This window comes from Echiichthys vipera, assembly GCF_963691815.1.
Source record: "Echiichthys vipera genome assembly, chromosome: 14".
NCBI lineage: Eukaryota > Metazoa > Chordata > Actinopteri > Perciformes > Trachinidae > Echiichthys > Echiichthys vipera.
Genome location: NC_139839.1, coordinates 14169204 through 14194616, shown reverse-complemented (window position 1 = coordinate 14194616; position 25413 = coordinate 14169204). Strand labels below are relative to the sequence as shown.

Below are 25413 nucleotides of genomic sequence, written 5' to 3'. Positions count from 1 at the left end.
AAGGTTTGCAACACCTACACTCCTTGAAAAACAAATCTTAGGGGACAGAAACCTGTACAAGACACCTTTCACAAAGGTTAGGCACATGCACTTTCATACAAGTCAATCACCATGTGATGTGTAGACTAACTGTACTGCATTTTCCTAATTATGCATTATGTGTCTTTGCATGAAGGCACACACGCAGCTGTATATAAGCCAAAGGTTCCTTTTTTTTGTTAAAGATCAGCGGGAAAATGGCAAAGATGGTGTCCCAGTTTGATAAGTTATCTTTTGTTTTTTTCCTCTTGTTTTCATGTCTTGTGTTTCCTGTTTTGTTTTGGTCACTCACATGTTGTCTGGTTTTAGGTTCCCTCACTTCCCGATCCCTTGTGTTTTTAACTGCCCCACCCTGATGTGTTACACCTGTGTCTCATTGTCTCCCCTTCCCTAGTGTATTTATCCTCTGTGCTTCCTTCCTTCCGGGTCAGATCGTCTTGTTTCCCCCGTGACAGCCATTTCTTGCACGTGAGTTTTTCCCTGTGAGTTTTGATACTGGCCTTAACCTGTTTTTGATCTGCCTTTGCATCTTCCTTTTGTACCTTTGCCTGTTCCGGTTTGCCTATGCCAGTGTAGAGACTCTGCTTAATTACGAACAAACTGTGATTTGAACTGCATCTTTGTGTTGGGTCTGCATTTGAGTCCTTATACTGATTCAGTGTCTAACAAATGGCTCATGAATACATGCATGTGTGTCACTGTGTGTCTGTGGGACAAGCTTGCTGATACACAGTACAATAGCACATAATGGGAAAGAAAGACATTTGAATTACTCATTAAGCTCTTTTGAAAAGACAAAGGAGGTCCCTTATTAATAACGCATTACAATTTCAGAATAATACTGTCTCTGCTATAATATTTACTACAGTATAAGGTATTAGTATTATTAGTATGAGTCCAAACCAACATATAGCATCTGATGAAATATTATGGTCCAACAGTTAATAGTCAGTTTACTTTGTTAACTCCACAACAGCAGGGACTAAGGCCAAGTCAAGACAACTGTTGGGTAATCATATGCTACCTACTCTCTGCTCCTGCTGTGGCTGTTTATGTGCTGTTGTTAGGTCAGGTATTTTCCTGTCTAAACTGTTGAGTGGGTTGCTTGAATCTAAAGTAGCCATCCTTCGAGTTCATGACTGTGGGTTCGGCGTGGTTTCTCAACTGCTGAGTGGGCTGTTTAAGTTGAGCGAGAGAGAGAGAGAGAGAGATCAGTTTTAAGCGCCCCCCCCCCCCCCCCACACACACACACACACACAAATGTGTTCTTAATAGCACTCTTTCTATAAGAGGTAGGCTATTGTGGAAAAAAGGATAACATGCAACATCCAAGAATATCTCCAACAGAAAGCGATAATGTTTTAATTAAGCTGTGCACCAAAGATATGTCAGGTGTTCCTGCGGAGGCAATTTTTCTTGTATTTGTTGATGAGATTGATAGGCGTACTAAGGGTCCCTAATGCAAAATGTACTGTTTTGCCCTTTGGTGGTGACATGGCCCAAATTGAGAGAAAAAATTAACACAATCACCCTTCCCTCTAACATCCGAGCCACAAGCGCTTCCTCTTAAAATCCTGAGTGCAGCTTGAATCAGGCTCTGTGGACAGTTTTGTCAAAGGATAATCGTGTTCAGTGCAGAACATAATCTTATCTAATATGATGATTTTTTTTTTTCTAGAATACCATAGTGTGCTGCTTCGTGTGATTTACGTTGGACAGAAACTCCTTCCATTGTTGTTTAAATCTGACCGTGGCCCGTGACTGATTCACTGTAGTATGTGTAGGACCTACTGCCAAGACTGTTTAAAAAGGTTATATCAACAGAATGCAGGAGTAAACGTGAAAAGCAGCAGAGATAAAGATTTTAACAAACTCTCAAGATCCCAACAGCCAATTCTCTTTTTAAAAAGAAATCATCTCTATCTTATTCACTTAAGAAGTGGGAGGACTTTAATTTGATTACATTAAATCAGACACGTCACACCCACGGGTTGTTAGGGGTGTTGCGAATCTGAGGTAGGCCTAGTACTGTAGAATTTTCAGTCATTAAACATAAAATGAAATTGACTCCTAGTCATTGGGCTACCTAACTCTTTCAGTCATCCAAATTGCAAGCCAGCTGGCCAACAATCTTAATTCAAGCTAATGGTATATTTTCAATACATATATTAAGATATGTTAATGAAGATTGTTTGGATTGTTTGTTATAGTTCTCTCATCTGCAGACTCAATAAGTCTGCCCACCTTAGAGCTTTTATGCTTGGCTTTCCATAGGCTACATTTTATATAGGTTAGTCTTATATATGAGATCTTCTAGCCTATTGTTAGAAATGCTCATCTCCTCATCTTGTATATCATGGTTGAAATGAGAAAAAGATGAATTCTTATTTTTATTATTTTTGTGAAAAGCATGTTTTTTTTGACACTAAAGGGTCTAAAGGCATTGCTCAATACTATACTATGTTTATTGATAGAACATTTAGTATCTTTGGGTGAAGGGTGTGTGAATGTGCTACAATGTGCATTTTGAACGTGATATTATTTACATATGTTGGTGAAGAAAATTTAGTAAGGCATTCCTTTTTCATTCTCTCACTGAGAGTGATGTTTAATAAGATAGTGTTGGATTACACTACACACAAATGAAATAACATAACATTTGGTATATTGCTCCTGATTTACAAATGTGTTTCTTGAGAACTTCTTGAGTTCCATTTCTTAAGAGCTTCAATAAATAAATAGCCTAGTTCAAGGTGAGTCAGAGCTATGAATAAGCTGAACCTTACCTAAACCTTAGTTTAAAAAATAATCCATGCTAGAGTGCAGAATGTGGGAGTCTTTCTCTGTAGGTTGCATCCGAATGCTCCTGAGATGACTGTATCTACCTGACTGAAAAAAATGTTTTCCCATGTGAACAAATATAAGAAAAAGTTTATAATGTCCTTAAGTGGAAGGGAAATAGTTGTATTGGTTAGTCTTCAGGGTATTTTGCCCAACCACTAATAAGGAAGAAGGAGTCCTGGTTGCATCCTACTGGCGATGGAAATAAATGCATATTTCCTGCACTAATAAAGCACAGTATAGTCAGTCAGCACTATGTGGCTGGCTTCACTGCATAAAATATCCACCTTGTCCAGTTTCTTTAGTCTCACATTTGTTGTTTACGCAATTTTTAAACACATGCCATTAGATCCTTGCTTCAGGAATAATTTGTTTCATTTATTTTTCAGTGAAGAAAAAAACGCCGGTATATTGAAGAGGGGCAAATGATGTGTTGCACAAGTCTTGAATGGACTTAACTACCATCGCAAAAGAGCTGAATTACACTCTCAAAGGGGCATTTTTACCTTGAGAGAGGCTTGAGTTAACTGCCAGGCTTATACTTTGCCATTATGCTTCACTGTCTCCTGGGTAATTCCACACATTCACATCAGAACAAGTTCAACACTAGTATAGTCAGCCTTAAAAAAGGACTCACCTGGATTAATTAACCTGCTCTTACACAACAAGCCTGAGTCAGCCCACCTTTGAGCTTGAAGCAATAGAGAGTAGTTCTAATAATGTAAGGCTACGATAAAGTCACTGTAGTGTCATATAAAGTTGTGAATACATAATTGGCCATCCCTGAGCCTTCATCGCACTATATATGAACTGGAAACGTATAGGTTGAATCCCTGACAGTTATTTCTATGCCTATAAGCAGCAGCCATGCGCCCTGTACAGATGCTATAATGTTAAAAACTGGAAGCTATAGCCTAACAGAAGTAGCTTGACACCTTAATATGTCTAATAATTCTAGTTGAAACTACATGTACATATAATGTGGTGTGAGTTCAGTTACATTTGTGTGTCTGTGACAGTTATACAAATTCACTTTTTAATCGATTTTGTCACTGGGTTCTCTGGTGACAGTGCGCACACAAGTATGTGGGTACAAACGTTAAATGCTCAAAAGCCGCTTAGAGAAAAACGTGCAGTTTGTTTTACAAACTAGATAGACATAATTTCACACACAAACATGCACGGATTCCATTATTGTGCAAATAAATCCTGCCTCTGTGATGGAAGTTCAGTGTAAGCGACGAATTTTCCCCTGAAAACATTTGTAATTATATGAAATCATTGCAAGGGACGAAAGATCTTACCCGAGTTCCTCAGTTTGCGGTTCCTGAACACCGAGATGATCACCAGCAGATTCCCCAGCACGTCCACCACCGTGGTGAAGATCAAAACGCTGGCCAGGATTGCTATGACCCAGGCGGGGCGGGCGTTCCCCTCCGTGGCCAGTGTGCGCTCTAGCTGCCCCAGCCGTGGCTCTGTCCGGTTCTTTATGAGTGTGAATGTGTCCGGCATCACTGGCCCACAGCCCAACGCTGCTTTTCAAGTCCCAACTATGCTTTTATGTCCAGCAGGTACCGCCGGTACCGGTGTGTCCTAAATGAAACATGGAGCGCACCTGGATGTCTCCCCGAGTTCCACAAGAGCGCACGCCAGGTCTGCTACTTAAAATAAGATATATGATGGACTTATTTGATATTATACGGTGCTCACGTGTGTCCTATACAAAGTTACATGGACTCTTCGCTTTCTTTATCTTCGCAGAAAAGTCGCATTCGCAGAAAACACGCGGCAGTGCCACACCTCCTCCCGTGTGAGACAATGTAAAAAGATATATCTATTATATATTTGTCGTTTGGATAATATTACAAAGAAAAAGGTCCGGTCCACTCATATTTCAAGTCTTCATTCTCTTCAAGTGCCCCTGGCTTGCTGCTTGGCATCTCTGACTCCCATCCATATGCACGCGCCCACGTTGAAGGATATTCCTTTCTAAAATGTCAAACAATTTTGTCGCCTCGGGAGTCCTTCTGATTTAATTTGCTTTTCTCTGAACAAAGGGAGGGCCGAAACTGTCTTCCCTAACCATTTGTGATGCCCTTGCCATGCGCTGAACTACGACGCTGTGCGCGTTGAGGAGGCACTGTGGTAAATACCACGGAGAAGCCCCTCAGTCAGACACACAGCGGGGATATGAAGGAATCCACAGAGTGAGGATGGAGCGACACAAAGCTTCACAAACAACATATTTACCTCCGACTTGGTTTTATGTGTCTCTCCTCTAACTGACTTTGACTCGCTCCCTCTCCTGCTACCATGCCGAGGTGTGCGTGCAAACACAGATTCCCCTCATGTTCCCCCTGCCTATTCCCATTGTGACTTCCTAGAATCTGTCTTTGATCTCAGCACAATGCTCGGAGTTGCTCTATATGTACATACAGCTGAGGGTCCGCATGGGAAATCCAGGCGACACACTGAGACTTATAGAGCGCATTTATCACAGACGGGAGATCATTTTGAAATCGTAATAATTGGCACAAAAAGTGACAAAAAACATGTATTCATTTATTTGTCCTGATGCATTAGATTCATTAGAAACGCAATGTTAATGCATTAACTCAAAACGTAACATAATAAAACACACTAGGAAAAATAATCATCAAAACAGCTGGGAGTCTTTCAGTTGCAAACACAGTAGACTATTGATTGAACCAATATTATTTGGTGCATGCATCCACTGGGGTGCCGTTTTTTGGACTCTGGACTGATTGCCTTTTTTGCATGTGCAGTCAGAGCAAGTGGATGTGGGAGTCTTATCCCATTCATCCTTAATGTGGCTAACTGGTGGCCACAGTGTAGTCAAACTCTCCGTCTGATCCAGTGGATTCATATGTCATCGATATTGTCAGTGCCCGTGGTGACACATCGAGGCCAGTGCCATTCACTTGTTTAATTCCTCACCGCTGGGCGAATGGCTTCAGCGGATGCCCTTAAGCACAGCAGCAGCAGGAACAGATTAGAGCAGCCCAGTTTCCACCTCAAAGCAGGGTGATGTGATGACCAGGCGACAGACAGCTCTGGCTGTGAGGTCAGCCAGATTGTCACACACGAACACACACTTACTTTGAATATGGAGACAAAGTCAATAGCAGGGGCACGGGCTGAACATTAATACAATATCCCACATCAAGAAAACCAACAGCATTGATGCACCAAACATACATCAGTTAATTGAAAACTGAAAAGCCCTGAAAATGCTGTGCAATGATTATGGTGGACATGCTTCAAAGACCTCTGAATCTTTAACCAATGTGATTAGGGTGTTCGCCCGCGCTGAAAGAACCTTCAATTATATAAAGCTCTTGCTCATGGCAGTGAAGCATATTGTTGTTGGTATAAAAGCTGGAATGGGAAAGTGGATGATTGATGTCGGGACAAACTGGCCACAGCAAATGAGTATCAACACCGCGTTCTACAAGAACCAGTAGCATAACTGCCCCATATGGCCATGTTCTTATACTCTACAAGACAACAGGATTCTATTAAAAATTTAGGAGTCTTTGATAACTCTCAGAGCCATTTTTGACAGAGTTTTGTTGAAAACAACAAAAATAAATATCTGCATAACTAGCAATATTACACTGTAGGTAGGTATGTATATCCTTGTTGAGTATCGTTGGAAATAATGTAACAAGTACATTTATATTGCAGTCATGCATGCATTCAAACAACGCTTTGCAACACTGCTTGTTGAGATGGCAAACAGATGTTGCAGTCTTGAGAAGCATTCAGTATGGATACAGCATGTGATAAAATATTCAGCCATGCTTGTGGCTCAATGGATTCCGATGATGATATACCTTCACGACCCAACACTTTTGTCTCAGACTCAGACTGAAATATCAGTCAGCAGCTGTTGGATGCTTGTCTTGAAATGTTGTACAGTCCTTGTCCTCGCAAAGCTGCTAGGATGGCCGTGGACTACTGGAAGGCACAGTAATTAGGCGACCAGCCGTGAAAGCAATGTTGGTATTTTCACCTTGTGAGTCTGTATGTGTCATCATGGCAAAATGTAGCCCTCGGCGACAACTACAGGAACTACCACAGAAGTGCAATGGAGAAGTTTTCCAGGTGTGTATTTCTGTCTGTCCGTTCTTCTGCTGACAAATTTTGTCAAGTAAAAGTCAAGTCAAACTTAATTTACACTGGAAATCAAAATTAGAGAACAAATTACTAATACTGGATTTATTCTAAAATACTGTTATTTTTTATTGTTCATAATATCCACTGTGGCCACACCACTTCTGTACTAGCATGCTTTTTCAAATAACCAAGGCACTTCAACAAAACCCTTTTTTTTTGGTGAAAAAAAAACAGTGAGCACAATTAGAGAACAGTAACCACTGTGTCAGAAGAAGTGTAGAGGCCCTTGTTTTGAATAGTTTTAGCACAACTGCACCCACAGGACATCACTAGTTTCTCAAACTGCTCTGGTTTGATCTTGGTCCATTCTTCTTGCAGTCTCTTCCACAGAATAAATCAAGTATTAATACTTGCAGTAATAAAAATGTGATAGCGTTAAAACTGTGCACCATAACAATGTAGTTGAGATCAAAATGAAAATCCAGTTTGAATTTTGGAGTGGTCTAAGTAAGGGCGCTGGAAGTAGGGGAGTAGCAAAATCTCAAGATGCAAACTCAGAACTTTTCAGATGTGTTGTTGACACCAAAATGGAGGCCAAGTTCGAAGATGGGTGTGGTCAGAGTAAGGGCGCCCGGAGTAAGGGGGTAGTAAAATGGTTACTACCACAGGCATTCTAGGCTTGCACAGTTCAACAAGGACCTTATACAAGACTCGGACTCAGACCCAGCTGTTGTCGGGTGTGTAAAGGGACGGGATGAGGGTGAGTACAGGACACTGGTAGACAACTTTCTAGAGTGGTCCGAGCAGAATCACCTGAGGCTGAACGTCAGCAAGACCAGAGAGATGGTGATCGGCTTCGGAAGAAAGAAGAGGATGCCTTCACAGCCACTACGGATCAGGGGGGAGGTGGCGGAGGAGGTGAAGGACTACGAATACTTGGGAGTGGTGATCGACAACAGACTGGACCGGAAATCTAACACAGAGGCTGTGTACTAGAAGGGGATGAGCAGACCTTTTTTTCCTGAGGAAGCTGAGATCCTTCAACGTGTGCAGCAAGATGTTGGAGATCTTCCACCAGTCGGTTGTTTCCAGCACCATTTTTTTTGCTTCTGTGTGCTGGGGCAGCAGCAACAGAGCCAGTGACACCAACAGACTTGATAAAATCGTCAAGAAGGCTGGCTCTGTACTTGGTCTCAGAAACGCTGAACAAATTGTTATCCATCTTAGACAATTGTTAGCACCCTCTCCATCCCACAGTTGTCAGACAGTGGAGCACCTTCTCACACCGGCTGCTCCAGCTCAACTGTCGAAGGGACAGATACAGGAAATCTTTCCTGCTACATGCCATCACACTGTACAATAACAGTTTGCACTACAATTATTCCACTTATTTATACGTTTTATATTTAGGTTTATTTTATATTGTATTTCTATATTACTGTTTTGATGTGTCTGTGTGTAATGCTGCTGTTACACTTCAATTGCCTAGCTTGGGATCAATAAAGTATTTCTATTCTATTCTATTATATACAAATCTTACGGTTATTGCAACTTCAGCAAAACTAGATGCTTATTCTGCTGGTGAGCATAAAAAACCCTTTGATCAAAGCACTATATTAGGCAGACCTCCCTCTTACCAAAATCAGATCTCAGCAATCTTGAGGGTGACAGCGTACCAATTCCTCACAGCAAAAGCAGATAACAAGCTGAGCTCTGAGCCCGGGATGTAGCCGAGTTTCTCAGCAGCATTTTTGATCCATCACTCTGCCTCACCTCTGTTTAACGCAATTTCTTTGCAAGATCAGAACAATGGGGAGTGTCGGGATAGGGTAAGGGTAAGCTCATTCAACAGCGTAATACTGAAGGCCACTTTCAAATCAGCATATAAGCGCTCACGCCAAGGATTTATGGAGGGTAAAAAAAACATATCCCTGATAATGAGATTCAGCTTTTTCTTTCATCAAAGCTTGAGACAATAATTCTTTTAATCATCACAGTTACAAGTAATGACACTGAAGACCAGTCGAGTTGTGTGACATAATTCAGTGACATTTATGCACTTTCATTAAACAAGAAAATTCAATAAAGTGCATGAGGTATACTGCAGAGCCGTTAACTTCGCTGTCACACACATAGCCGTTTTGCAGGCATATGACAGAGGATTGCCTTAGGAACAATCTGTTACAACAGCAGGTTGGAGGGAGGTTGATGGAATAGGCCTGGTACACAGCTTCCTCTCAGTCACACACGGCTGAGGGCAGCTTATTGATGAGAATTCATATCATGACCCTTTCCAATTCAATTTCCCCATCCCCCTGTTGCCTTGTTTTAGCCGTGTAGGCATGTTGTGTCTGATTATACTCTCTATAAGATTAAAGTACTAGTGAATAATACATGCGGTGAAATTGCCCTACTGCATGTGAGTATCGTACGTGCATGTATGAATGTGTGTGCATGTGTCATCAGAAGCAGATGTTAGGCACATAGATTAGGTCTGGCTGGGTGTGTAATCCTGGTGTTACTGAGAACAGCGTGGATTTATAATCACCCACACTGCTACCCCTCAATAAGCAGAAACTGGGGAATGGTAATCTCTTCTACTTTTCTCACTTCTCTGCTCATCTCGTGCATTTCCTACATGATCTGTCCTTCATTCCCCTCCCCCCTTTATGTAACATTCATTCATTCTTCTGCCCATCCCATCCCTGCTGTGTCTGGCCAGATCTGGAGGAAAGTCATTGTGAAAAAAAGCAGAGAAGAAGAAAGAGAAAAAAATGGTGTGTGTGGGGGTGGAAAGGTTTTAAGTGGCTTAGCTGACTCTGTGGTGTAAATGCCAGATGGCCCAATGAAAAGCCAGCAGAGCTAAAGGGACTGGCAGGTCCTCATCAGTTTCCTCTGTTGTATGATGAGTAAACACAGTCACTTTGTTTATTGCTCTCTCTCTCTCTCTCTCTCTCTCTCTCTCTCTCTCTCTCTCTCTCTCTCTCTCTCTCTCTCTCTCTCTCTCTCTTTTCACTCACACACCCTCATATTTGCCTTTGGTTTGACCCTGTGCTTGTCATAGGACAGCCAGCATGCTTAGACTGCATTTAATAAGCAGGGTGGTCCTCCAAAGAACATGCCAGAGACAGTATGTAAATTATTTGGGCATTGCATAATCACTGTCAGTATCATCACCGGCTGCAAGCTTTATGTGAGTCTGTGTGTGTGTGTGTGTGTGTGTGTTTGTGCGTGTGTGTTTGTCATCATAGCAAAATGTGATGCTGGAGACAACTTCTGTAGAAGCAGCTAACACAGATGCAGTTTTGAGTGTGTTGCTAGATTTTTTTCTGTCTGTGTGTCTGCAGTCAGATTTCGTCACCATGAAGGCATCCCAAGATACAGTCACGAAAGAAGGTGTGAAGCTGAGATCAAAATGAATGCCCTCGGAAATGGGTGTGGTCTGAGTAATTGGCCAGGGACCCCCATTTTACGCCCCATGCCTAATATCCATGCAATAAATAGTCACAAATCTTTACAGGTGTGTAGTGAAATGAAGGTAGAAGTCAAAGATGAGTTTTCCAAGCAAGGGCAGTGGATGTGAGAGGTAGAAAGTGAATGAATGATTTGCTTGTAGTTTTCCCATCACTCTGACCAGACAGCAGGACTATTTCTACCTGTGGTATGTTGTTGACAATTTTGTTGTTGATTCTGTGTGTAACACACATATGGCTGGAGGCAGAGGCAATGCTATGTAAAGTTTTGCCCTTAAGTATGCATGTCTTGTAGGTATTAACTCTTCTCCCTAAATGAAGGGAGAATCATGTCAAAAAAAAAGAAAAGAAAAGAAAGTTGGCATGCCATCTGCCCATTTTAGAGGCTTCCAGCCGTTATCACTTGAGAAATCTTTAGCATATTATGCTAATTGATAAAATCAAATTTTCTTTGTTGCCTTGTTGTGACAGGCAGGGGTAATAGAAGAAACATAGATTCAGGTGTTGTAATCACATTGGGGAGCAAAAGCTGAATATATTTGTCTGTAAAGTTGGCAATATGAGTTTGCGAATGTCTCCTGCAGTGACGAGTTTCATCAAGTTTTATGAGCATTTTACACAAAAATGCATGATTTCTTACTGGGCTGCGGATTCATCACCCTCAGGTTCTGCTTCGTACCTGTTTGAGTCTTTGGTGGTTTATGGTTCCTGCAGGGAGAGGCAATAGATCTGGAACAAAGCAGCCAACGTTTGACTATGAGCTATTTCCAGCTATTGCATTGACATAAACTGGCATGCACTAAAAGATATATCAAGTGTTTCACTCAAAAATTAAATCCACATATCCACAATCTTGAAATGTTTATCAGTAATTTTAACATTCATTTTTTCTTCTAAACTAAAATACTAAAGCATGCTTCCACTGAATCCTGACTTCTCATGCATATGCACTACCTACATAAAATATGTTTATCAGTGGGTGAGGACTTATTCCTGTGTCAAACAACTCTGCTCTTGCCTCATGTTGCACTGCATCAAAGAAACACACAGTACTGTATTTTGGGACCAGCATGTTGAGCAGCTTGCGGAGACAGACATTATGCATCTGCAAGCAAACCCACGTTCATACACGTGTAATACACATATACACTCCCTTTCCCCTTAATTGGCCCGGGGAATGTCTGGTTGCCATGGGAATGTTTTGTGGTCGACAGTGAGCCTGTTTATATGAGGAGGGTTGGATGAACAAGGACAAAGTTTATGTGACAACTCCAATGGGGCGGAAGAGAAAATACTCAAAAACCTCAACAGTTCTTCAGTGCGTTTCTTTGTTAGCTACAGGCAGAGTGAGACGTAAACCATCGCCCTTCCTTAACCTTTTTTGACCCAATCAAGAATTGATGACACGGTCACCTTTTGAGGGTGTATAAAGCGATTAAGAAATGTCATCCTACTCGCCGGTTGTAGACCTTGTAACATTCAGTAATTAAAGTTGCTTTAATTTGGACTATGTGCAGAGGTGCATGCTTGATTACAGTGCTAACAGATAGCTTTTCATCCACCTAGCATTCTCAAGTGGTATTGTTGGTACAGCCAGATAAGTTTCCCTTTCAACACAGGACGCACACCATTTCTATAGAAACAAAGGGCACACATTGATAACATATTTTCTGTCCGTTGATTTTCACATGAACACAAGGATCAATCAAGTCAACCCTCTCAGTCACTTGTTCATATCATACTGTCCAAAGCAAGACACAGCTGTGAGACTCCCAATTTGAACCAGAAACTCAGATCTCAGTTCTCTGATAAAGGCAGAGTGAAAACCTCTATGATAAAGGCAGAGTGAAAGCTGATTGTATTAATAAGTAGGAATGTTTTGTTACTTACTGCTCTAGCTTAGTAGAAAGAACGGTTTTATCAACTTCCCTCTTCCTCCGCCCGCAGGGCTCTTGTGTTCGACCGCCCATTATTATACGCTAACATTACCTGACCCTAGCTTCTTTAGGTGGTTTTGATGAGTCTTTTTTTGTGGATTTGCCTCTTAGTGAAATGCTCTTCAAGCAGTATTGTGGTTTATTGTGGTAGGTAAGCTATGGAAACTGTGAAGTGCTGCTATTGACGATGTGGAAGGCAAAATAGTTTGCCATCTTGGTTTAGACTACGAAGCTACCGTGTTATTATTTTATTGCGTTCATAAGTACAGGCACAACTAAAGCACTTTCCTCTTCCAACCCGCAGGCAGACAGAATTGCAGAGTGAAAGTGAGACTTACAGAGAACTAATCCAAACGCCGGTGGTGTCATTTTTCTGTAGCCGTAACACTATGCAATCAATACTTTCTTCATAATGATAAGTTAAAACAGAAAAGTTATCTGTGTTGACTTTAATCAAATACGTACTGAAGCTTTTGAATGTGGTTTTAATTTTTCATGAACAACTCAGAACACATTTATTCACAGACAGCAAAAGAATTATCTAATCAAAGACAGGTCCTTTTAAAGAATTCTCAGTCTGCATAATTTGACCATAACACTGATAACACTGGTCAGTAGAGCGCCACACAATGAGCCGAATACATCTATTCAAGTCAGCAAAGAAATCAGTTCTCTGGGCATATGCAGTAGGAAGATGACAGTGAAATTGGCCAAAGCGATCTTAGCCATGGTCATAACACCCTTAACAAAGAATCTCAAATTATTTCAAAATTGACTTTATTGCTTGACTTCTCAAACAGTTCATGAACTAAACATTCCAGAAGACATTCTTATGCCTTCATGTTTTCCCAGGACATCAATAACTTTAAGCTCTGCTAAATGAATCTGCCAGATTCCAGTCGGGAAGGAATGAAAAACATACAAGATGCGTGACAAGACTGACTTGACACGATTAAATATTTATGGGGATTATTTTATCTCATGTAGTCTGTATTGAGATATAGCTCACCTGCTACAGCACACCAAGTACATACTCCCCCTTAAGACAGATGCCATTTGCCTTGCAATGCAGTTTGAATCTGCTTGATTGGAGCATATTCTTTAAGTCCTTGAATATCCACACTGATAAATAAACATTGTGCTCAGCACATCAGCCACCTGAAATGACTGAAAATCGAGCAGACTTGAAGAGTACTTTGCAAGATGATTCAACCACAGTGAATGGCAGTAAAGTAGTAATACATGACGGCGAAGGTTTCTCACTTATTAGCAGCGTTGTTCCACAGAATTGAGGTATTAGGTTTAATTTTCAGCCTTTGGAAGCTGTGTGTTCTGTGTTGAGTTTGCACATTGTCACAGTGCTCCAATAGGTTTCCTTCCAGTGCTGCAGTTTCCTTCCTCTGTCCAGAGACGTGCAGGCCAGGTGAACGAGAAACTGTCAAGTGCCAATAGGTGTGGATGTTTTTTTTTTGTGTGTGTGTGTGTTTTGGTCAGACCTGTCCGGGATGTTTCTATGTCTGTGGCCAGATGCAACCTGCACGCTTCAGCAACCCAGAGTAGACCTGAATAGGAATGGGTAAAGAGGATGAATGGATGGATGGACACCGTGAATACATTAGGTGACACTAAGCCCGGTCATGACCACATTAAAATCTTTCAGGTTTGCGTTCCATTGGTGTTGGATGTTACAGCACTTCCAAAGAGTGAATCCGTAGAGTACCTTTCAGTATAACATTCTCTAAAATAACTCAGAAAAACTACATTATTGCAGCAACAAATCAACCCATTTACTCCCATTGGCAAGAAGATTTTTCACTTGCCCGCAATTATATTATATATTTTCTTTTACAATTCTTATGATTTCATTTGAATCATTTACGAGTGTGCCCTATGATTTTAAGGGCTACCTTTTATCACAGTGTTACATCTTCATTGAGATACAAGTGCAGTACAACAACAGTTTGCTATGTACTGTATATTGTACAGTTTACATCATCAAGAGAGGTGTTTCCTCACCACCGCAAGGAAAGGTTTTTGTCAAATAATGTTTACCAGAAGATACTGTGCATCCTAAGTGTGACATGAAGGCAGATTAGTGCATTTAGTCCATCTCATGCACCATCAACTGTCCTTAACTGCTGTTATGAATATGTTAATCCTCAAATATTTCCAATTACCTACCTATGTGCGTGCTTTTCAAAGTTGTTTAACATGGAGTTTAATTCCATTTACATTCCATTTCGTTGTGTGTGAAGTGGGAACACAGCAGCATTTACGCCGTGTTATCAGCGAGGCAACCGTGTGTACATGTTTTGGGTGAGTGAGTCTTTACTTAAAGGATACATTTCTGCATAATTCTCTAAGCCTTTTAGCACATAAAGTGTGAAAAATCACATGTTAATACCAGGTGTAAAGTGGTGCTTAAAGTCAAGCTTTAGTAATATATACAAGGTGTGTATGCTGTGTGCATAATATGTATATTTCCACACACTGTCTTTCACAGGTAGTGTAAATGAGAGGTCAAATTGTTGAGTTCCACGAGTTAAAAAAAAAAGTAGAAAAAAAAGTAGCATGACGTAAAGTGCTATATTTAATTATAGATTTATGAGCCACTGATGTTTGTGTTCATGCAGAGGCATGAGGCAGGAGAGGCTCCCAAGCAGCAAAACATGTGAATAGTGTAATTATTACATAAATAATCAAATTATTATATTAAAGATCTCCTGGTATCGACGTCTGGTAATCTTAATAGCATCTCTGAGGGTATGTCTAGGATGTGGGCGAATAGTTCTCTTCAAAACATCCCCGAGCATGTGCAAAAAAAATAAGAAATGCATTAAATATTACACGGTTGAGCTGACAAAATGATTGTGTGTGTGTGTGTGTGTGTGTGTGTGTGTGTGTGTGTGTGTGTGTATGTGTGCGTGCGCGTGCATGCTGGTGTGTGTGGGTGTGTGTGTGCGCGATTCAACAGAATGAAGTATGAAATACAGGGTAACATATGTACATACATTGGTATCATCTAAAAACAGAGACAGACTGGTTCCTTTCATATTTTCATGTTGATAAATACTGTGCTCCAGTGGTTCTATAAATAATAAATGTAATAGCATTGATTCACAGCCAATTTCAGCTAACTCTCATGCAGCACAGGTGAAGGCGTCTAGAGAACGCATATATTCCCACTTATTCCTCCATCTTATGAATGAGCCAGGGGATTGTTGATGGATTAGTGTTTGCTTACAGCAGTCTAATAATGTGGGATAATAAAAGTATATTATGGTAATATTCTCCTTTAATTATTTTTAGGTGGTGGACCAGTGGTGTAATAATATAAATGTCAAGCATAATCAAAAAGGGTCAGTGCCTCTCTTTCATTTATAAAGGAATATTAAATCTTTTTTTTTTTAAACAGTCTTGTGTGCTCATTTAAATCCATCCCAGTCTGATGTGGGTTCAGATTGGGTAGAGGCTCTGTTTACTCGTGTTGCTCTCCTGGCTCTGAGAGACACCAGGTTTAATAGTCTCTCTAGCTCGTCCCCAGAACCTGCCAGAGTGCTGGAGCCTAGCCCTCCGCGATCTTCCTGTGATCCCCTCAACTCCCCTGTCTGTAAGTCCCAAGCCCTGAGGGGGGGCAGAAGTTGAGCCGGGTGCAGGTTGACACCCGGGGGGCTTGACGGGTATCCGTCGTAGGCTCGTCTGGTTGGGGGTAGAGTGTCATAAAGGCTCTCTGTGCCTTCACTTTGCTCTGGGTTATGGCTGGAATCATGGTATTCCTCATAAATAGGCGAGGAGCTGTCTTCACAGCTGTCATGGCCATGTAACTGCTGCTGGTCTCTGTGGTCCTGGCATGCCCCTGTATCTCTGCTCCTGTTGCCTGTGTCCTTTCCTTCCCTGTCAGGATTTCTCTTTTCTTCTTTGTCCAGGATACGTTTCCTCTCCCAGTCACCAGACTGATTCCTCTCCCAATGGAATGTCCTCTTCCCAGTCTCCGGTCTCCGCTCTTGGCTCCTATCCCCGCCGTAGCCCATCGCTTTGTAGTCCAGTTGGAGAGACCGCGTGCTTCCTCGTCTGATGTTTTGCTGGGTGTCACTGAGGTCATAATGGGATCCCACCTCTGGTGGACGCAAACGTGATGGTGACAACCAACTTGAAGTCTGACTGGAAGACTCCCAGCAGTATGCTGAAAAGAAAAGGACAAGTACAGAAAGAATAATCTTTTTTAACAGTTTGGAATAGCTTCAGTAAGAAATAGTATGTTTTTAATGGGACGACAATTAGAGAGACTACCTACTTAAGAGAGTTAAGAAAAGAATTTTAGTTAACATACTGTGTTAGGAGCCTGAGGCTTCATTCCCTGGAAAAAAACTAGTGCAGTCTGTCTCGAATATGTGTGTAATGTAACAAACAGCCTTTCTGCAATGCACGGTGACCATGGAATGAGATTATCTATCTAACAGGATCAATTGCAAAGGGTACCACATCAATAAATCACTTCACTCCTAAAACATCATTGCAATCTTATCAACTAGAATCAAGCAAGGTGACACCAGTGGATATGCTTTGAGTTACTGGAGGGACTGATCTGAATTACTAACACTGCAGATACTATCCAGGGCTGTAGTTCTTGAGTCTGGACTCAGTCTGTCTCAAGTCTTGCACTTGTCTTGGTCTCATGCCTTTTTGGCTACATTGACTTGGATTTGTCTATTGAGAACTGGAAGAAGTTGTTCCTGGCTAATGATTTAAGATCAGTTGTACAGAGAATTGCCTAATTTCTATCCATTGATTAGTTTAATGATAGATGATAGATAAATCTTGTTTATAGATCCATCCGTACTCATTGCATGAGCATTGGGAAGACACAATTGCCTGTTACGGTCTTGAGTAGGACTCTGGACCTTGTCTTTGATTTGATTTAGTCTTGATTTAGTTGGTCGTCACTTCAGCCCTAATTCCATCTCTACCCTTCTAAAACTACAACAGGTGCACCCCCCCAAAAAAAATGAACTAGGTGCCAAGATCTGATTTTACTGCCTCCTGATAAACAAACTCCTTTACTTAAAAATAAAAAAATAAGTGACTGCCATTTTTCCTAACATTAATGAATATCCTGCATCTACTCTAGCTTGTTGTGTTTCTCCTCTTTAGCTTTTCCTCTGCTCATTATCTACTCCCTTGATCTCTTTTTTTTCATAGAATTGTTTTGCTTGTTAGTTATGAGTGTGCGCTACAAGTTTTAGTCGGTACGTGTGTGTCTGTATCTGTGATGCTAGCGGGGAAGCTTGTGGATGGCTTTGTTTCTTACTGTGCCACTACGCAGCTTCCTACCTGTTCTGTGGGACTGTGTGTTTACATTGTGTGATTGCTCCACTTCTCATTTATAATTTATTAATGTGCTAATAAAATCTGCCAAAATTTCAGTTTTTATACAGCGGAGTTAATGCTGCTGAATGGACTGACACAGAACTTCCCACTAATCCACTACTTTCTACAAACTACAGCATGCAAGTTGCATAATTCATGGTTAGGTTAATGAGCTGTGAGTGAAAAAATGTCATATTGATGAAGAGAGTGAAGCCAGGGGGGTCATCATCTGTGTGGGATGGAGAGTACACTTCATAAGCAGTGCCAGCTCCCGGTATATAATGCATGACACGTGTGGACAGGGATATCTAAATAGGCTGACGTGTCGAACACAACCATAAAAACATGTGGGAGTTCTCATTGCATGCAATGCTTCTGAAAAATCTCCATCTCTGGGTGAATTACGTTCAAATGGAAGGTTAAAGGGGCAAAAAAATAACGATTGTTCTTACAATCTACAATAAACTCTTTGATGAACTCTACGCAAATCTCATCTTCGCTCTGCAGGTGGCGACTTGCTGTCAGTGAGGTGGAAAAACAAAACAAATATCTCATGGGACAGGAAGCCTTTGATGATGAAATTCTCTTCTCACAGAAACAACTGTTTGCAGAAAGACACAGTGAATTATGACACGGAGGAAAACACGACTGGATAATGGGAGAGGGGGGCTGGCAGAGAGCCATTTAGCGTGGCACGATTGCACGTAAACAGACAGGTACACACGCGCCCGACATAATCCAGAACACGCAATAGACACATACAGACACATGCATGCACACTGTAATTGTACCCACAAACACATGTCATCTCACGCATGATGGATTAATGATATGTCAGACGGAGAATACTGATCACCTCGTTATAAATATGATATATTTAATCTCCTGTTATACTGGTATTCGTTGCTTCTGCATTAGGCTATGTTTGGCATGTATGGTCATTATCATTTTTCTCGACGTGAGCAAAAACATGAGCGCATATATAAAATGAGAAATATATGTTTGTGCATTTGTTATTTTAAAGCAAATACACTAAACCCAACTGGTTATTTGGAAAGACCTATAGGACAACAATTCCACTGACCATTTAATTCTCTGTCTGAAATAAAGCTTCTTTTGCTGTAGCCGGTCAGCTGTAACAGATAAATGCAGTCTTGCAGTAAGGAATGAAATGTTTTGTCAGCCCAGTGAATTACATGCAACTGAGAACAAACAGACTTGGTAACTACACGAGCCAATTAATATTGTTTTTAAGACTGTAGCACAAGCAACTGGAAACAACATCTTGTAGGATAGGTGCATCTGGATCATGCCTAATGTTTTTATTAGATCATAGAAAGCTGTTTTGGCTGTGAAAATATGCTGCAGAATCTAGATCCAGTATCAAATCCACTTACCCAATCTACATCCTTTTAAATCCCTTATCAAACCCACAAGACATAAATAACTAAACCTCTAATAATTAATTGAGATCTTTTGTTGAATAAGAAAGCAGAAACACGCACACAGTTTTTAGTGGAAGCCTAATTAGTCAACAAACATATTGATAATCAATCACAAACTGTAGCTGAAATGTTAAATATTTACTTCTGACACATTGAGACAAGTGTAGCCAGCTTACTTTAATTAGCTTTGTCACAAGCTTCTTTATGCAAATAATGTCGGCCCTGATTCTGAACTAATAAAGTCGCAATATCATTGATATTTATAAATGGTATATGGGAGACGAACGAACACCAGTGGTTGAGTGTAACTAAGAACATTTACTCAGGCACTGTAATTTAGTATACATTTGAGGTACTTGTACTTTGCTTAAGTATTTCCATGTTATACTGATTTATATTTCTCCTCCAATACATCTTTTGGTGCTTTTGGTTTTTCTGATAGACTGAAGTAAGAAGTGGTCCTTTTTGTGATGAGTAAACTACTGATCTGTACTTCTTTAGCCAAATAAACACTTAAAACTCTCTCTCCCTCTTGGATAAGCAGGAAAATGCATCACCACAAAGCTGAAAACGGGGTTGTTTTTCTGACACGTTAAAAGTTGACTTTTTTAGAGATACCTAGGTCTCACAGGACAGCCATGTTACAAACATTATGATCTTATGGCATTTTTATTTTTTTTGCTGTAGATTAAACTACCCAACAGTATTTAAAAGAGTTTAAATGAGCACAAGAATATTCAGAATAGTCTTCACTTTAAAAAACTAAACTGTAAACAACATTTTACATCTACAGCAATAAAATGTAACATCCACATTAATTCAGCAGTAATATCATATATATATATATATATAATAGTAAAATGGTGGCAGCAGAGAACATTTCATTGCACTGTTTACCTTAAAGTACATTTTGCTTAAGTAAGATTTTGAAAGCAGGACTTTTCACTTGTAGTAGTATGTAGTATCTGAATACTTCTCCCCCCACTGAGGAACACTGATGTTTTGCTACTTGTTAAACCACTCACGATCGCGAAGAGTTGTTCGAAAGGGAGGAAGTTTAGAGAGTCTTACTGACACTGCATTTGTGTCAGTGCTGATATTAATGTTGATCTGGGCTGTATGTTGTATGATAAAAGTAGTAAAATAATGTTTAGAACACAAAAGGTTAGGTTTTGGGATCACAGCTTGAGAAATAAAGCCAAAGGGATGGAAAGATAATGAAATGTTTTTCAGTTGCTTTGCATCTCACTCACCAGGACTGTTCCGCCGCTTTTGTTTGTCCATGTGCGACACTACATAGGGCGAGAGAAAGCCAAAGTCAGAGAAAGACTGAGACAAAGAACGGGGAGAAATTGAAACACAAAGAGATCCGGTGTCGGTCACTGACAAGAGATAGTGTAAATCGTAGCAAGATGTTTTTTTTTCCTGAATGTAAAGGGGATTGAACAGCAGGGGCTTGGCTACATTCAGTAGGCTACATTATTATCTTCGAGCTACAGAAACACAATGAACAAACACTCTGACATCACAATACAGACACAAGAAAGATAGAGGCGTTAACAGAGGATTTTCTTTCATACCTTCACTTTCAATATCATCAACAGCATCATTGACTAGACGTATGACTGTCACTATGGAGGCTAGGCAGAACACAGAGAGAAAGAGAAGAAGACCAGAAACAATGTGAGCACTTGTGAATAGGTTAAGGTTTCATGTGCTGGGTGTGACTGAGCTGAGATGAGTGAACGTGCATGAGCATGTGTGTGCACACGTGTTTTGAACAGCAATCTTTGCAGCTACATTTATTAGACAAAGCATCTGCATGAGTTCTTTATCCGTAAAACACACACCGACACACATGCATGCAGACACACACATACGATCATTACCGTGTCCGGCTTCCTGACTTCTAACCAAGGAACAATCAATGGTATTGAGTTATCTGGGAAAAACACCTACTATAGCGTTGAAGAAAAGTGTAAAGGAGATTTTTTTTTCACTGAGGACATTAACGTTTAATGGATTTGTACGAATGGTTTTGGTTGCGATAAGGTACCTTTCATGAAACATTTCCTTTGGCATATTTTTAAGCTTGCTTTTCAATATGATAACACAGGTTATGCACTACAATAAACTGCAGATAGGATGGTTCCTACATTGAGGGAATTTATCTACAGCAGTGGTTCCCAGCCCTTTTTTCTTTATTGCACGTGACTCCTAAATCAGAAGCAATATCTACTCGAAGATTGATTTTCCTTTTTTAGAGGCCTTTCAGTATGTGGCAAGCTAATAAAAGGTGAAAAGTGTGTTGGGCCATTTAAGGGTTAGAGTCTTACCGTTGTCATCGAAGGAATCTGACGTGTAGGAACTGAGGGAATTTTCCTCAGAGGTGGAGTCTGAGAGACATGCCAATTCGTCCACCAGCTCTGACACATCTAATGAAACAACACAAAAAGAAACACAGGTACATATCGCTGCTGTTTGTTGCAGTATTTCCAATACTAATTTTTCAGAAATGTGAGGTTCTTTTTCTAACTTCGTTCGGTGTTTCACTATGGAAATTGCCTTGGCGTGACCAACTATGGAAGCTCCATTGACACAACGTCTGTCTGTGACAGACAGGTCAAACTGTGCAGGGGTCACGCCCCCTCATACTACCACAGATGACCGGCGATTCCTAAATCATTCTCGCTCTCTTTTCGTGAAGAATCTTTGTAAGCTCTTTAAGCTTATCTAGGCTAGCTTGGATATCTGCTCAGCTGTTCATAGACGAACCGTAAAGGATAGCGTCGTCGAACGCAGTTCCTGGCTTAAGTCTGGATTTGCTGAGTAAGTACTTTGTAAGAAGTTTACTTGCTGTTACACAGGTTAGTTCGAGCAGTGACTGCGTAAAGGGGATCTGCTCCTTTAGCTGCCTTGTATTTGTTTACCAGAGCAGTTTGTGACAGCTTACTCTTACGGTACGCAGTTAACTTGGGCTAAATCCCGTCTGCGGGGCGTCTATCTCGGGCAGGGACCCTCACCCCATGTGCATATGCTGCATGGGCGCTAAACACGCTCAGGCATATTTGGCTGACCCCCAGTCATGCTCTCACTGCGCATTCATGCCAGAAAAAATATTGGAAAGGAGGCTGAGAGTGGCTGTGTCCAACAACCAGGTTTCCGCTTTTTGAGGAGCTCCTCGAAGTGGGACCGGGCTGTGAGGACGCAGAGGGCAACGCCAACTCTGACATCCTGGGCGTGGACGAAATGGAAGAAGAGGAGTACGACTCTACTTTTCCTGTTCAACAGTCCAGACCCCCAGTGCGTCCGACGTCCCCGAGGATGGCAAGAAGAAGCGTCTGACCTAACGCTTCTCGCTTCTCCCTCTCCCCCTCCTGCAAAGAGGAGGAGGGGAAGGGAGGTGCAACAAAGCCCTGCAGTTTGTTGTTCAGAGACCCTGGTAGGTTCCAGTTCTCCAGGTGTTGTCTCTCATTGTCTCTCCCTTCATGTTCATGGGGAAGAGACTCAGGGGCAACGAGTAACACAGTGTCACCAAGCACTTCCACAGTGTTCCAAAATAAAACATGCACTTTCGCAGCCAGGCCCAGAGCTAAGGGCGAAGTGCTGTCCCCAAAGCAAAATAAAAACAAAAGATTGCAGTGTGACTACAGGGGCCCACTACCCGTCCGTGCAGACCACTGGCGCACATGCGCAGTTCACCCATGGGTTCTGTCCACTATTTCACAAGGGTACAGGCTTCAGCTCGCTATGAAACACCCTTCCAGTGGCCATGGGAGACTCAGCACCTGTCCTAGAGGACGAAATTACGCCCCTGTTACACAAACAAGCTATCAGAGCGGTCCCGAACGCGGAGGCTCATCCCGCACCAAACCAAAATTTAGGATTGTAAAGCTGATTTTAAATGTGACATTTTAAGTCTTTGTTAATACAACACTGACATGCCTATAAGTACATTTAAAGAGTTATTTAGTTTAATGCTGTAATCATTACTTATGTTCTTCTGTCCGTGAAGAGATCCCTTGAAGGCATGACTCCACTATGCAGTCTGAGTGGGTAGGCACTTGTGGATTTTTCTATTTCTTAGTCTGAAGAGATGTTATTACAGCCAGAATAAATTGGAGAAATGATTACAGCAACCAAAACCTCTTTTAACAAATATGTGCATGCAATTATTGTATTAATATATGCTCAGCATATCTACATCAATCCTCCAGACTCAGACACTAAACTAAACTATTCACACCTTAAGACAATTTCAGTTTCAGTACTGAAAATGATTCCAGGTCTGTTCTGAAAGGCTGCCCTAACTGCTTTGATTTGTTTGTTTGTTTTTTTAACAAATCTCAGTACAGTCATTAGCAACTGCAGGTCTACTCATTAAATGTTTTAGTTCAGTGCATCAGAAGTGAAACACAAAATCCCATAAACAGCAGGTACATTGGGTAAATGGCCGCCAAACTCCGACCATCATCACATAAACAATCTTAAAAAGTTTGCCTGTCTTGCCTGTTCAAACTGCATTAATCAAAGCTATTGTCACAAACCTGACATTTTGTCTGTGCGGACAAGTCAGATTACATTTGATTTGAAGAAAGCTGCCAGCCTTAGGGTCCCCAGTTAGCCCTAACCTGCATGACTCCAGAGGCAACATTTCCAATAAAAAGAAGTCAGTGTGGTTCCGGCTATTTGGGAGCTATGAATTGCCCCTGAGTGATTGTTTTTCAAACAACTGCCAGAGGGGCAGAGCAGGTGTGTATGTGTCACCAAATGTTTCAGATAAAGGCATGCTGCTGTGAAGACTGTCTGTCAAGCCAAGAGACAGGTACGGAGTTCTAGCAGGTGGTCTAATCTAGCAGAAATGAAGCGCCTGGTTTCACATTAGTGTTCAAATTGTGAAAGAAATACAGAAGATCAACAGAGCAGAAATTCCCTGGTATGGGCTTTAGAAACTAATCTATTTGGTATAAAAAAAAAAACTGCTTGGAAATAAGAGCTGACAGCTTTGTTGATGTGATTAAAAGTAACTTTTGACAAAACTAAAGAGGCTTTATGTTGATATGTGGAACAAATAGGAAAGAGCAGAAGGAGAAAACACTTTGCAGGTTTGCAGATATTTCACTGCCTTCCCTGCTGAATCTCAATGAAGTACCAACCTTGATTGGCATTGCGTGTTTAAGATTCTTAGTCTAGTTGAAATATTTCCTTATTTAAACCATAACTTTGGTAAATAGAGAGTGTATGTACATTTGGTATATCATATTAAATACAAATACAAAATAGTCTGGTAGAAAAATATGTTTCTGTTCCTTAATCTAAGGTGCTAAAAAAAAATCACCCTTTGTTATCAGTTCTGAAACTCGGGTATCAAATCTTAACATGCAAAACCACGGCCGGTGCCATACTGCTGTATGCATAAATCCTGTGCAGATACAGTATGTAATAGTCTTGAACTGCCATGGTTTACAGGTCTTTAAACGTTTTTTAGGAAACAACATTTCCTGTTTAGCAATGCAATAAAACAAATGTTTGCCTAGCTTGGTTGCATGGAAAGTTTTCGGATGTTTTGTGAGTGATGGCTTGTTTCTTACACAGTATGTCTTTGTAACAATTGTCAAATCTTCCAAAATCTTGTCTTGTCTATTTTGTAATTGTGCTCTACGCTGTACGAGCTAGCAGTCACGGCTTGGCCTGTCTTAAAACAAAACTTTGTCCATGAGGGCCAGGATGTCTGGACATCAGCTTAAGCTTTCTGAGCCCAAGCTAGGTGGTCATGGTCAAATGCATATGGAACAAGTCAAGTGCTCCTGTGAGAATGTGAGCAGTATGGCAGTACCATCAATCAAACTAAATAAAGAGGGCAATGCCACAGAGCCACCGGACTAATTCGACATGCAGGCAAGGGGACACTTTTGTGCACATACTTTCTTAAAAGTAAACTTATTTTTATTCTCTCTTTTTCCTTTATTTTCTCTCCTCAAAGACACTGATTCGTTATTGTGCCAGCGACTACCCTGACATGTGCCAACCTTGGCAGCAATGCCAAGGTTACAGACACGACCCCTGCTCTAATCCTACCGCTAACACTCAGCCAAAGCACATTCTGGCCCTGAACCTTTGTAAATCTCCTGCACTTTTCCAATTGTAAGAGCAATCAGGAGTAATTCCCTG

At 41.0% G+C, this 25413-nt stretch overlaps 2 protein-coding genes across 2 annotated transcripts in view; both read right to left on the bottom strand.

The window, feature by feature from the left end:
• mtnr1bb (melatonin receptor 1Bb) overlaps positions 1 to 4392 on the bottom strand; it is a gene marked incomplete at both ends in the record, with an annotated part of 29300 nt that extends 24908 nt beyond the window's left edge. The window contains one exon of the mRNA XM_083926758.1: positions 4185 to 4392. Within this exon, the coding sequence (XP_083782884.1) occupies positions 4185 to 4392 (208 nt within the window). The remainder of the gene's footprint in view (positions 1 to 4184) is intronic.
• Positions 4393 to 15855: 11463 nt separating this feature from the next.
• Positions 15856 to 25413, bottom strand: part of fat3b (FAT atypical cadherin 3b) — a gene marked incomplete at both ends in the record, with an annotated part of 64037 nt that continues 54479 nt past the window's right edge. The window contains 4 exons of the mRNA XM_083927599.1: positions 15856 to 16613; positions 20496 to 20534; positions 20823 to 20882; positions 21579 to 21677. Coding sequence (XP_083783725.1) covers positions 15856 to 16613; positions 20496 to 20534; positions 20823 to 20882; positions 21579 to 21677 — 956 coding nt within the window. The remainder of the gene's footprint in view (positions 16614 to 20495; positions 20535 to 20822; positions 20883 to 21578; positions 21678 to 25413) is intronic.